This window comes from Balaenoptera acutorostrata, chromosome 5 (genome assembly GCF_949987535.1).
Source record: "Balaenoptera acutorostrata chromosome 5, mBalAcu1.1, whole genome shotgun sequence".
In the NCBI taxonomy this organism is placed as follows: domain Eukaryota; kingdom Metazoa; phylum Chordata; class Mammalia; order Artiodactyla; family Balaenopteridae; genus Balaenoptera; species Balaenoptera acutorostrata.
Genome location: NC_080068.1, coordinates 143,287,229 through 143,300,704, shown reverse-complemented (window position 1 = coordinate 143,300,704; position 13,476 = coordinate 143,287,229). Strand labels below are relative to the sequence as shown.

The 13,476-nt window shown below is 61.5% G+C and overlaps 1 protein-coding gene across 5 annotated transcripts in view; it reads right to left on the bottom strand.

Annotated features, from left to right (window-relative positions):
• Nucleotides 1–4,116: 4,116 nt before the first annotated feature.
• LETM1 (leucine zipper and EF-hand containing transmembrane protein 1) overlaps nt 4,117–13,476 on the bottom strand; it is a 30,603-nt gene continuing 21,243 nt past the window's right edge. For 4 of the 5 annotated variants that reach the window (XM_057546547.1, XM_057546550.1, XM_057546552.1 and 1 more), the window contains 8 exons: nt 13,276–13,395; nt 11,789–11,920; nt 11,322–11,471; nt 10,717–10,851; nt 7,582–7,716; nt 6,562–6,752; nt 5,376–5,514; nt 4,117–4,418 (listed from right to left, as the gene is read on the bottom strand). In XM_057546547.1, coding sequence (XP_057402530.1) covers nt 4,257–4,418; nt 5,376–5,514; nt 6,562–6,752; nt 7,582–7,716; nt 10,717–10,851; nt 11,322–11,471; nt 11,789–11,920; nt 13,276–13,395 — 1,164 coding nt within the window. In that variant the 3' untranslated portion in view covers nt 4,117–4,256. The remainder of the gene's footprint in view (nt 4,419–5,375; nt 5,515–6,561; nt 6,753–7,581; nt 7,717–10,716; nt 10,852–11,321; nt 11,472–11,788; nt 11,921–13,275; nt 13,396–13,476) is intronic. The other variant, XM_057546548.1, reaches the window with a different exon arrangement.

The window sequence follows — 13,476 nt, the reverse complement described above, 5'->3', positions numbered from 1 at the left end:
CGCCCCTCCCCACCACTGCCCCGCCCCTCACCCACCTGGCCCCGCCCCTCACCTCGGCCCCGCCTCCACCCGCGGCCCGGCGTCTTCCCTGAGCCCCAGGGCCGGTGGGGTCCGGCCCAGGTCCGGGGCGGGCTGCTGCTGGGCTTAGGGAGCAAGGCGCCAGCACCCCGCCTGTCCTCAGAGGGTCCGGAGCCCCCATTCTCGGACCTCTAGGTCCGGCCTTGCCCTCTGCCTTCCCCTCGCGGCCTGCGGTAACTCACCTGCTGTGTGCGTCTGCACCTCCGTCCTGGCCCCCTGGCTTCCGGAATCTTGTTCCCACCCTGTAGTGTCGCCAGGCTGGACACCGGCCTCTCGGTGTCCTCTTCCCCAGGCGGGTGCCTGAATACACTCGGACGCAGCTGTCTACCTCTCGGCCCCATGGTCTTCAGGGGGGCGCACCACCGCGTGTAAAAACACGTGCCACCACCCGGAACGGAACATCGCCAGTCGCCCCCCACCACAGTTGACCTCCCCCTGCGTGTGGCTTTTGGAGGGGGACGGCCATGGACATGCTGGTGGCTCCTGTGGGGTCATCAGACTTCCCCGGCTGGGTGTCTGGGGCAGTGCCTGGGGCACACAGCCCGTGGCCCCGCACGCCCAGCTCCCCGCCCCCGTGACCCCAGGGCAGCCGTCCAGGTGGGTTCCAGCGTTTCTCCCGTCTGTCCACCAGCTGGAATTAATTCCCTGAAGAGCTTCCTGGGATGGGCTCCATTTCCTCCCGAGAAGACAGGGTAGTCCCCAATGCTTTCCTGTCACCTGTCCTCGCTGTTTAAGAGTCTCCATCAGCAGGGAAAGACTTTCCTGAGGATCAGCTGGGTGTGTGGATTTCTGTTTATGATCGATTTTGTCTTTACTGTTTTTCCTACTCATCCTGTCCTTGCTTTGGCCAGAAGTGTCCCTTTAGGTTGGCTGTGGTGTCTCTGGACTATATATAGTCCCATCTCCCGCCCCCGCCCTGGGTCAGCCTTGCCAGAGCCCTTGGTGACCCTCGATGTGACCTTCTGAACCACGGAAGTGAGAAGCCTCACGTCCTGGGGCACCGGCTTGTACCTGAAGACTCGCACGGCCCCGACTCCAGCCACCTTCTCCCGGGGCCCGGCCTGAGGAGGGTCCAAGTACAGTGGACACATTCAGTCCTCAGCATGAGGGGACTGGGTGCCTGCCGGGGGTGAGATGAACCTGGACAGGGGCCACGGAGGCCCAGCAGCCCCCTGCCCGTGCCTGCACCCCCAGGAACGATCTCTCTTCCACACGGGTCACGACCTGCGTGCGAGCCCGCAGAAACCCGGGGGCAGACTGTGGCCAAGGCCAGGCTCAGGGAGAGATGGGGTGCAAGTGAGGATGTCCCTGGGCAGGGGGTCGGGGCTCAGCAAGGGTAGAAGGAGCCCCCACGGGACCTGGGGCCGGGGCAGGGGTGAGGCCGCCTGAGACGGGCTGGACATCCCAGCTCACGGGGGGCGGTCTGTCCACGCTGGGAGGATGGGGAGGTAGGACGCTGCGCCTGTCCTGCTGCTCGGACCCTCTGCCTGGCGGCCCTCCCAGCTGGGCCTCAGCTCTCTGCCCAGGGTAGGGGCCCCCCCCGCCCCCCGGGGCCCAGAGATGAGGGCCGGGGAGGCAGTGCTGTCCCTGACCCCAGGGGCCCTCAGTCTCTCAGAACAGAATCCCACCCCCCAGGGCTGGCCAGGGTCCCAGCCCTGCCCACCAGGGACCACCCCGCACCCCGGGGCCACTGAGGGTCGGGGAGAGGAGAGCCTGGCCAGGCAGCGGCTGCCTCGCCGACCTGACAGACAGACCATCACAGGGCAGACAGGCCATCACAGGGCAGACAGGCCATCACAGGGCAGACAGGCCATCACGACAGCGCTTTATTCAACCTTCTCCTTACATCAACTCGACTGCCTCGTCACCAGCACAGTCTGAGGGGACGGGCAGGGCACGCGGTCACAGCACAAGGGGACACCAGAGGCCAGGCCAGAGCGCTGGAAGACCCTCTCGTCACGCTTCCTGCCGCGAGGCTGGGACCAGACGCTCAGACAGCTCTGCCATTTCCCGCCCTGACTGCCGGTGGGCCACACGGTTCACAAATCTGGCTTTGAGCTGTTCCAGGAACACGAATTTGATATTTTAATAAAAACACTATTTCTAAAAAAGGTGTTTACACACAGCCCGAGGAGGCGGCCCTCAGGCGAAGCCGGCCCTGGGCCCCTGGCGGACACGGAGACAGAGCCGCCAGCGGCCCAGGGCCCGCTGTGAGGATCACCGCCCGGAGGTTCTTCTTTGCAAATTACGAGGTGCCCTTCCTTTTTAAAGCCTGGATTTTGATATTCCAAAGCGACTCTGGAAGCCACTTGCCAATTTCCTGAATCCCTAATGAAAAAACGGGTGTTTAGGTGGAGCGAAGGAAGAATTCCCATTCCGCGTCACAGATCCCGAGGACGCAGGCGCCCTCCTGAGAAAGCTCGGGAAGGCCGGGCGCAGGCACCGGGCGCTCAGTCAACAGACGGCGGCCCTGACGCCTCGCTCGCCACACGAGACTCTCGTTCCCACACCTTACACCTTACGCCGCGTTCCTTACACCTGCACCCGGGCACCCCTCTCAGCGGCAATAAATAAAGTTCAGGACAGTAAAAACAAGCAACGCGAAGGGGGAAGCCTGCAGCAGACCGTGGCCCACGGTACAAACACCAGCGAAGGGTCCCGCTGCACTGGGGGCGCAGACACGCACGATCCGGGAGGGCGGGGGGGCGGGGTGTGCGACGGCAGCGACGGGGACACCCCAGGCGCCTGGCAAAGGCAGGGAGGTGAGGACGGAGGCGGGAAGGACGGCCCCGTCCACGGCACGCCGGCTACCACGAAGTTCACGAGCAAGCACACTTTCACAGCCGAAAAGCAGGCCACTAAAACACGCGTGAGGTAACTCATAAATATCGACTAAGCATGGGGAACATGCCTCTTGAATAACTGAACTAGGAACCCTTTAGAACCCACTGTCCCTTTACGAAGGTTTACATCTGAGAATATAGAATCTTCTTATTTTGTCTAGTTTCTTCTTTAGCGGATGAGTAAAAAGTTTCAAGTAACTTGGAAGCTATCATTTTGTCGTCGTCCTCCCTCAGCTCATCTGGCCACTCTAGGCCCACGTCTTCCGATTCCTATGTTTGTTGTCCCGCAAAGAACGTTCTTGCCGTACCTGACCCAGCCTTCGCAGGAGCAGCCGGACAGAGCTGGGGCCGCAGGCCGCCCCCCCGCCACCCCCACCGCCCCACCATGGAGCACCAGCCTCCCCGAGCTGCCGGTTGTGGACCCGTCACCGGACGTGCAGCGAAACCCGCTCCGAACACCCACGGGGGCGGTGAGGCGCTAACACCCCAAATGAGGAAACTTTCTAAAAGCACAACAAATTACTGCACATGAGATGCTTCATTTTCCAGGGCTTCATTAGCACCTCTCCCGGCATAATTTACGTTGGATTTACTCAGGTAGGCAGACTGTCACGTGAGGAAATTCTGTACCAGTTAAGTGGTTAGGGTTAGGTGAGAATCAAAGGGAACTCAAGAAAGAGCTCGGATACACACGTAAGAGCGAACTTGCAGGAGACCTGACATCCCCGTCAGAGAACGCGGCCCTCCGGAGGCCACGGGGACGACGGGCATGTTCGCTCACTCGCTACAGGTGTGAGCTTGGGAGCGCGCACGAGTGGCTCCCATTCACGCTGATCTGTGGGAATCCAAGCCCACGACGTACTAAGTATCCTCTCTGGGCCGAGGCGGCTGTGTCTGCACGACTCCAATCCCACGTCTGGGGCTCCACGGGCACGGGGAGTCCACGCGGCCGGTCCTCTCGCCTCCCGCAGCAGACACCGCCAGGGGACACGCGGGGAGGCCCGAGCTGCCTCAGGAGCCCAGGGGGCTGTGCAGGGCCACGACGCCCCGCCGCCGGCAGGCCGCACGCTTGCCTGCCACAGCTGGGACCGCGACAGCACCGGGCCACCGCGTGAATCCAGAGCCGACTCCCTGGAGGGGTTCAGGGATTCCAGACTGACTGAATCTTCGTGGAATGACGAAAATTAAAAATGACTGATTATGAAGTTTCTGATTTATTCCAGACAAAATATTAGACCTGTCTCTAAGCATCACTTCAGAGCAATCACCATCACGTTAGGACTGCTGCGGCAGACGCACGAAGGGCCACCAAGGCACCTGAGAGCCAGGCGGGCCCTAATTCTTCACTTCCGCGGCCTCCTTCTCGGCCTCCTTCTCGGCTTTCTCCTTGGCCTTCTCCTTCTCCTCCACCTTCTCCTCCTTCCCCAGCATGGCCACGATCTCAGCCACCTGGCTGGTGGAGATGTGAATGTCTTCTTTGTCCACCAGCTCGATCACCTGCACACATGGGAAGGGACAAGGGCCTCAGAGGTGGCTCTGCCCCTTCACAGCATGAAATCTCCCCTCAGGACACGGAGGGCAGACGGCACACGGCCACCAGGCTGGGATGGCCTTTGGCGCCCGTCCGCCGCGCTGTCCCACCAGGGGCCCTGGGTCCTCCATCTTCCCCGGTCTTCTGAGGGCCAGACCCCCACCCGCACGGAGCCAACAGGCTCCACAGCCCCAGACCAGGCTATGAGCCGCCAGGGAGCGGGGCTCGGAGAGCAGGAGGCCCACGGTCTGCAGGCCCAGGTGGGGGCGGCAGCTGTGCCTCCCTCGGGTCCCAGGGCTGCAGGAAGGTGGGCCGGACGACACAGAGAGGCTGCCGGGCCGGGCCCTGCTCGGGCAGAGCGCCGTGAGCGCCAAGGAGGGGCCCCAGACGACGGGCCCCGCCCAGCCACTGCTGCCGCTAGGGTGACGGCGCTCGGCCCGCGAGCGGGGAAGGCCGTGCTCCCGACCAAAGTGACGTCCGCTGACATTCTGGGTAGACGTTTGAGTGGAAAGTCCCCGACGGGCTGGAGACCCTGGAGCCATGAGAGCCGCCGGCGAAGGTGTGCTCTCCACAGCAACGCCAGAGCCCACAGCCGTCCTTGTGAAGGCGGAGCCCCGTGCAGGTCTCCTGGGCTGCCCAGGCTCCCGGCACCCTCTCAGGCCTCAGGCGGCCCCCAGGGGTCCCGAGGCCCAGCCCCGAGGACCGCACGCGTCCCCTCCGGGCTGCCACGGCCCAGCCACCCCAACACCGTGCTCTGCAGACGAGGCCAGGCATCCAGGCAAGAGCAGGTGGCCTGCTCCGGATGGACGGCCTCACTGCCCTGCCGCCACTCTGTGTTTGCGGCGAGGGCGAGACCAGCCCCAGGGGCCTCTCGGGTGGACGCACAGGTGGAAAAGGCTCCCAGCAAGACCCCCACGACCCACCTTGACAAGGTCGTCGATGTTGACCTTGCCATCCTTATTTTCGTCCAGGGCCGAGGCCAAGCTGACGAGCTTGCTTTCGGGAATGTGCTTGATTTGCTTCATGGCACTGATGAGCTCAGCGACGCTGATGACGGTCTCCCTGGGGGACACAGCCCGCACGCGGCACAGCTGGCGCCCCCTCCAGCCTCACTGGGGCCCCGTGGGTCAGACCTGCCCCAGACAGCCCCTCCCTCCAGAGCTCCCTCGCCCCGTCCTCTGGGAACACCCGGCTGACTTGGACACAGAAACAGAAACCACCGCCCCGTCCCGGGTCTCCTGTGCGTGCGCAGCCGCCCAGCAAGCCCGGCCTCTCCAGTGGGGATGAGGCCACTGGGTCCCTCAGGCCTGCCTGCGCCCTGGTCAGGGTGGGAGGGGCTGAGTACGGCCACACTGCCCTCCGACCAGTGAGGGCAGGTGGGCCCACACAGCACAGCAGGTCAATCCAAGAGGGGACACTGGCCTCGCCCAGGGGGAAGGGCCGCCGACCTGAGGACAGCAGGGCCCTGCAGCCAGCCCGCCCGCCTGCCCCCTGGAGACGTGGGCGCTCGCGGTGCAGTGCCTGGCCCACGGGAGTGCCGAGCGTCAGCTGCTACCGCCTGGGGGGGTTTCATTCGCCCCGCAGCCACTCACACGACGCTGGCCCCCGCCAGCCACTGTCCCAGTGCAGAGCCGGCCCCCCGCGCAGGGGGTCATTATTGAGTTGCCTGCGTGTAGGGGTTCAGGAAGAGAGAGGAGGCTGGAGGGAGGGGAGAAGGGACAGGAAGAGGCTGGCGGTTCCCAAGGGAGCCGTGATCCGAAGGACACTCTGGAAGGACCGGTGACGACAGCCTGGAGAGAGCTGGGGGCAGGGGGGTGGACACAGGGAGAGCAGGCAGCCGCAGCCGAGGTCCTCCAGACGTGGGCTGACAGCGCGGCACCGTGTGTGCGTGCGCTTATGTGTGTGAGCATGCGCGCGTGCAGGGAAGACCCAACTTGGGGCCGCTTCAGTGACAGTGTCGTGGAGAAGTGGGGACACCTTGGTTCTGGCTGCAGCCGCTAGGTCAGAGGGGAGGGGCGGTTGGTCACCAAAGCTGAGAAACGCGCTCTGGTCAGAAAGGCCCTGGGCCTCCCGGACCCCAGGCCCCCGGCGGCCACGTCGCCCACTCACCCCGCAGGCGCGCCCTCGGCGGCCGGGCCTAGCCTGCCAGCCTTCTGGTCGGCCTCCAGCTGCGTGAGCAGGCTGTCGATCTGCCCGATCATCTGCTGTACCCGCTTCGTCAGCCTCTTGCTGGCTTTAGACTCTTCCACGTAGATTTCTTTGCCAGTCTTTGAAAGTTCCTTCTTGATCTCCTGCAGGTCCTAATAAAATTATTTGCTTGTAAAAAGACTGCCTTAAAACTAAAAAAGAAACCTTCAGTTCACCTTGCAGAAGTAACTGGGTTAACCCAGACGCCATCATCAAGGTGGGAAGGTCTAGGCTGTGCGGGAGTAGTCCCATTAACCCGAGCCACAAAGCAGCAGGCTTACTGCCGTCTATCATGCAAACTGGTTCTTATCTTTGCAAACTCAAGCACTGTTTTTGTAGCAAAGGAAATGAACTCTGTCCTGAACCCCGACTTTCTTCCTGACAGTGAGAGAATCCAGGAATGGTGAGTGCCTTCTTAAATTCCAACTTGTGGTTTTCCCTATGAGCAAGCGTTACAGGGAAGAACGGGAGGTGAGGTGGGGACTAGAGAACCCACACAAGAGGGCTGCCACGACAAAGTTCAGAAAATAGCAGATTATTTTTACCAATCTTAGAATAAATAAATAAATAAATAAATAACTAGTATGTAAGAAAGAAGTCTCTTTTGGGGAATCACGAACAAAAATAAGATTTCATATACCAAGTGACCAGACTGTTCATCTGATACCTTCATAGGTTTAGAAACTAAAAAGATATATGCGTGTCATCAACAAGGGCGAATGGCCAGCATTCCAGGGGAAAGTGACCCAGTGGGATGACTGGAAAAGCTACTGAATAAGATTTACTTAAATTCAGTTTTCTCCCCAAAGACCATCTGGCCAGCTTATCCCTAATCTGATGGAGGCATCACTGAATACTCGGGGGCCCGATGCAGCCTGGGTTTACTCTTGTCTGTAGCCGCAGCCCTGCCCCGCCATCCCCGCCGTCCCCGCCCCGCCGCACCTCGCTGTAGTCCTGGACGTCCTCCTTCAGCAGCTCCAGCTCCTCCTTCTCCTTCGTCAGGGATTTCTTCTGCCCCTTCAGTTTCGAGCAGGCATCACTGAGTATGTCAATTTCCTCCTGAGTTATTTCCTCTTCCTGGCAAGAAAATAAACAAGCAAACCGAAACCCTACATGAAGGGGAGTTAACTGGCTTTCCCCCGAAGGCTTGGCCACTTTTCTATCCGTGTCCTGTGTCCGCAGTGCGCTTGCCAGTCTCGGGCTCTGGGCGAGGCGACAGGCACGTGCAGTCACCGTCTTCGCTCTCCAAGGGGCCTCCTGCACCCGAGCGCACCTGTGCAAATGTGTCCGGCGGATGTGCGTACCCACAGAGCCACCACCACCCGACAGAGAAGTATCGTCACCCTGAAGGTTTCCTCGTGCCCACGTCCCCACCCCCACTGGCCTGCCTTCTGTCACAACAGCCCCGTTTGCTTGAATTCTGACAAACGGTGTCACACGGCTCGAGCTCCGTCACCCTGAGATTCACCCACGTGACGGTGTGTTCCTTCTGACCGCCGTGTACGATTCCATCCGCAGATACACCAAACCTGCTTCTCCATCGTTGTGGCTATTCTAGGTCCTCTGAATTTCCATATATGTTTTAGAGTAAGTTTGTCAATGTCAACAACAAAGCCTGCTGGGATTTTGATGGTCTTGAATCCACAGATCGGCTGGGGAGAATTAACATCCTACCAACACCGAGTCTTCACATCCACGAGTGCAGTGAAGCTCTCCATTTATTTACTGCTTTAATCTACCTCAGCAACATTTTACAGCATCCTGTACAGGTCTTCATATCTACTTTCAAATCTATCCCTAAGTAGTTCACTTTCTGGATACTATTGTGTGATACGCTTCTTAGAATTTCAACTTGACTGTTCACTACTAGTACAAAGAAGTACAACGACCTTTTAGGTGCTCACGTCATCCGTGAATAAAGAGTTTCACTTCTGTGTGATTTTACTTGTTCTTTTCTAACCATCCTGGCCAGACCCTCAGTCCGATGCTGAACCGGTGGTGAGAGTAGACGCCCGTGCCACCGTTAGGGATCCTGTGACCACAGGTGCCACTCTGGCTGCTTTACGTGGGGTTGAGAAGGTTCACTCCCACTGGTTTGCTGAGAGACCTTTTTAATTGAGAAGAGATGCTGGATTCTGCCAAGCACTTTTTGTGCATCTATTGAAATGATCATACATGGTTTTTCTCTTGAGGCTGTTAATGTGTTCGTTACATTGACTAATTTTTTTGTATTCCTTGGACAAACCCCATGAGGTCACAGTGTATTATCCTGTCTACAGAACAGCTGCATTTCACTTACTAGAAACTTGTGGAGAATTTCACACCTGTGTTCAGAATAGATACTACTGGTCTGTAGCTGTCTCCTATCCATCTGGTTTTGGCATCAGGGGATGCTCATCTCAGAATATCCCCTTCTCCTCAACTTTCTGCCAAGAGTTTGTGTAGCACGGGAAGGATTTATTCTTTACATGTTTGGACTCACCAGCAACTTCACCCCTGAAGCCATGTGGGTCTGGGGCTTTCCCTGTGGAGAGGTTCTTCAGCTACAAACTCAATCTCCTAGAGCTATTCAGGTCTCTGTCCGAGTGGATGGTCAATACCGATAAGACCCAGGCTTGCGCTACAAATAGGAAACGGTGGTGCCCCCACTCTCTGTGGCATCTTTCCAACAAACCAAGGTTCTTCAGTGTAAGTTTTTAAAGGTTTGTGCTCCTCGCTAAGAAATCCTTGGCGGTCCTTAGTTCATAAGCTCTCCGGAGAGTTTAACTGTCCTTTCACATCTAAGTCTTTAATCCACTGGAAATGGGACGCATCCGTTTCCATGGAGACAAGCAACCATCCTGGCCCTACTGCTGACGAGTGATCCCTTCTCCCAGACCACGCTCCATGGGCCCAACCAGGCCCCGCCTCTGTTCAGCTTCCCGGCCTCAGCCCCAAACCGCCTTCAAAATGACCCTGGTACCTTGGTTCCTGACCCTTCCCAGGGTCACCCTTCAAGCCTAGGTCAGCCCGGGCTCCCGGGACCCTCCTCCTCCCAGCCTCCTATCAGTGACAGAGTGTGTGGGTCTTTGTCTGTCTCCTTGGCCATCACCAGGTGAACAGAGGCTCACCGGGCTTATCCCAGGCTATGCCAGCCCCCGTCCACCACACCACACCACACCAGCCCTGCAGCCCACAGCTCCCTTCACCAAGACCCCCGGTGTTGATGCTTTATGCTTTCTCTTCTCATACGAACAGCCTGGCTCCTCCCCGAGACCTGACCTCCCCGCCCTGCACCCTCTTCAGGGTCCCCTCCTACGCACAGGACTGGAGGAGGCTCCTCCCTGAGGCCCTGCAGTGGGGCCCTTCCCTCCACCTCCAGTGACCCCACGGGGCCCCTCAGGGGTCAGTCCCCAGGCCGCATCCACCCGGCCCTCAGGACACGTGACGAGGCCCACCCCTCCACCCAGGTATCAACACACTCGACTTCACATGCACCCCCCACCACGGCCTCGTCCCCCCTCCGACCTCTGAATGCGGTGGTCCCCTGCCCGCCCCACCCCGTGACCTCGCTGGGAGTCCCCAGACATCAAGATGCCGTCCTGCTTTCTGTCTCCTACTCCAGCTGCCCGACGCTGCCGCTGCCCGTCTAGCAAACACATCCTCCACCCAACACGCCTTCAGAAGCTGCTCTGCCCATCATGCTCCGTGTGCCAGGGGCCACCTGGCGGTTCCCCCGGCAGAAGGCGTCTCGCGAGGAACATGGGCTACGACCACGACGGCGAGGCTGCCAGACGCGAGCACGCCCAGCGCGCACAGCACGTCGGGCTCCCTGCGCCGGGCAGCTGGGAGGGGGACAGCAGGGGGGGCTTCCCCGCTGGGTGCCCTGCCACGCAGAGCACAGGGGCCGGAGCCAGGGCCGGGCCGCCTCCCCCTCCCCGGCCTCGCTCTCCTCGCCCCACGACCATCCACCGCCACCCTGAGAAGCCAGGCTGTGGCCTTCCGGCCCCGCTTCCTCGGGAGCCCCCGCCCTGCAGGCGGGCCCGCTGGCCCTCCGGCGCGGCTCCAACACCGCTCCCTCCAGGCGGGCACCGTTACCTTCAAGCCTTCCAGGACGGGCGCGCTGTCCGTCAGGGCCTCGGACGGCAGGGTCACATCAGGCTTTTCCGGCTGCGGCTCGGCCACCAGCCTCCCGGGGGCACCTTCTGCCACCACTTCAGGCTCCACTTCCTTCTGAAACGCAAGGCCACTGCCGGCTCAGCACCACGCGCCAGACCGCGGCCTGCCCGGGAACCCACACCGGCAGACGTGCCACTGGCCAGAGGGCCGCCAAGTGAGGGGCAAGGTCCACAGAGCCCGGCCGGCTGGCAGCGGAGTCGGCCTCCGCCAGGTTTCGCCGCAGGACCCTCCACACGGGCGCAGCGCGTGATGAGCGCAGTCACGCAGCTCCTGCATCCACGCCCCAGCGTCTACAGGGCCGCTGGAGGCCTCGGTGAAGTCGCCACAGCCTCAAACCTCAGCTTCAGGGCCTCAGGGCTGGGCTGGCCGCTTGCACTGACTGGCGCCCGAGCCGCAAGAGCGAAGAGTGCGTCCGCCTCGCTGTGCCCCCACCCCACCCACGGGCCCCCGGCCCGGCCCGGCCCCCCCACCCGCGGGCCCGCCCCCGCCCCGCCCCGCCCCACCCCGCCCCCGGCCCGGCTCACCGCCACCGCAGCCTGGGACCGCCGCTGCAGCTCCTTCTCGCGATGCTCCTGCCGGATGGCCGCCTCCTCCTGCAGCGTGGCCTCCAGCTTCGCCTTGTTGTCCACCTGCTCGCCCTCCACCTCGGCCACTTTCACCTGGGCCTCCTTCGCCTTCAGGGAGGGGACGCCCGTGAGCGCGCCTGGAAGCAGAGCAGGCGCGCCCCCGCCAGAGCGGCCCACGCGGCGCCCGGCCCGGGTCTCGGGGCGTCGTGGCCATCACAGCTTGCTCTCCGAGGAGCAGGAGCCCCGGCTGCTGGGAAACGCCCTGAGGACCCCAAGGGCCACCTTCTGCACGCACCGCAGGGCCCTCAGCGTGCAGAGGACAGACGAGAAAGAAAAGAGGGGGCGAGCGGCGGATCCGGGGGCTCCCCCAGAAGGGAGAGGGCCCCCGGCAGAGTGAGCAGCAGAGGGGACCTCGCAACACGCACCACAATCTCCGGGAGGGTCTGCAGGGTGGACGTGAGCTGGTCGGCGGGCGAGAGGGTGTCAGGAAGGTACATGGCCCGGGACAGGACGAGCAGCGACGTCGGGACCTCCTGGTGCAGGTGCAGCTCCAGCCACTGCAAGTGGGAGGCGGAGACCCGGACTCACCCGCCGGCCCCGTCCCACCCACGTCTCCTGCGACCTGGGCAAGGGCTTCCGGTTTGCGTAGGGGAGGGGAGGGGGAGGAGGAGGAAACTGGTGGCAACCACCACAGCGGCACCTGAGTGGGCGGACCTCTACGTCCCCCAAGCGAGTTCTCCCGAGAGAGACACCGCAAGCTCTGAAAGGCCTATTTACTGCTGTGCTAATGCCCGCTGCCCACCTCGGTCAAGTGAGAAGGAGACACCCCCGCAGCGAGGCTGCAGGGCTTGGAAAACACTGAGCGAGACGGCCAGGTTCTGTTCCCAAAGTTCTTCACTTAACAATGACACAGAAACTCCAAAGATGGCACTGGTGAATTCATTTGGCGTTTGAGGTTTGCACAACTACCGTGAGCTGGGCGCTGTTTGAGGCTATTTTAGTGACACAAAGACAACGTTCAAACGGACAAAAAGGACCCCGACGATGCTGGGACACAAACTAGACACAGGACAAAAAATGGGACGAGAAGAACTCCCAGAACGGGGAGAAAATGCCGAGCACGGGTTAAATGATGAGAGAAGGAAGACACCTGAGTCCTTGGAAACCAAAATACCCCGATTCCTGACATCCCTTGGCACAGCGCCCCGCACTCGAGTGCCCCAGGTGTGCTCCAGCCCAGGCGGACCCAGGGCGCCCCTCACAGAGGAGGGTCTGCGAGGGGACCCTTTCGGAGACAAGGTCAGTGAAGACAGGGACAAGAACGTACTGCCCACTAAGCACCGTCTGTGTCAGCAGGGGGGCAGCGGGTGTCAACGGATCTCTGTCTACACTGGGAAGACAACCCGAGGGGAGTGCCCAGCCTGCGCCTTCCGATACGAAGGCTGAGTTGCTGTGACTGTTGCCTACCCATCATCGCGTCCACTCAGACCCATGCCGGCGGGGCAGGCCTGTGGCCCTGCAGAGCCGGCCCCTGGCTTCTGCCCGAGGGCCCCTCTGAGCGGCCGGAGAAGGCAGGGTCACTCAAACCCAGGCTGCCGAGAGCAGGGGCTTCGGAGGTCGGCCTGGCCTGGGTCCTACTTCCCCAAACACCCCTGGCCTCAGTTGAGAGCCGTACTGGAACTTCAAAGGCAGCTGACCTCGTCCTCGTGTGTCCACAGAAGACCGGGCGGAGGGAACAGCAAGCACACCAACAGCAAGCAAGAGCCGGGAGGGAGATCGGAGCGGCGCCCAGGAGCGGCGGGCAGCCCCCGCGCGCGGCGCGCACACAGGCCCCGGCCCAGGTGGGAGCTGAGCCGGCGCAGCCTCCCACCTCCTGCTGGGACGCAAGGGCCCCCCACCACGCCGCACGCACCTGCTTCAGCTGGTCCCGCAGACGGTCTTCCGTGACGCCCAGGGCCCGCATGCCTCGCGCCCGACACGCCGCCTGTAGCTCCTTGACGTTGAGGCTGTCCACCCCCTCCTCAGCGATCAGCTGTCAAAGGAAGCCAGCCAATTACCTCCTGAAGGGTCGCTACGGGTCTGTGCTGTCTGCATTCACACGCTTGGGAACTAA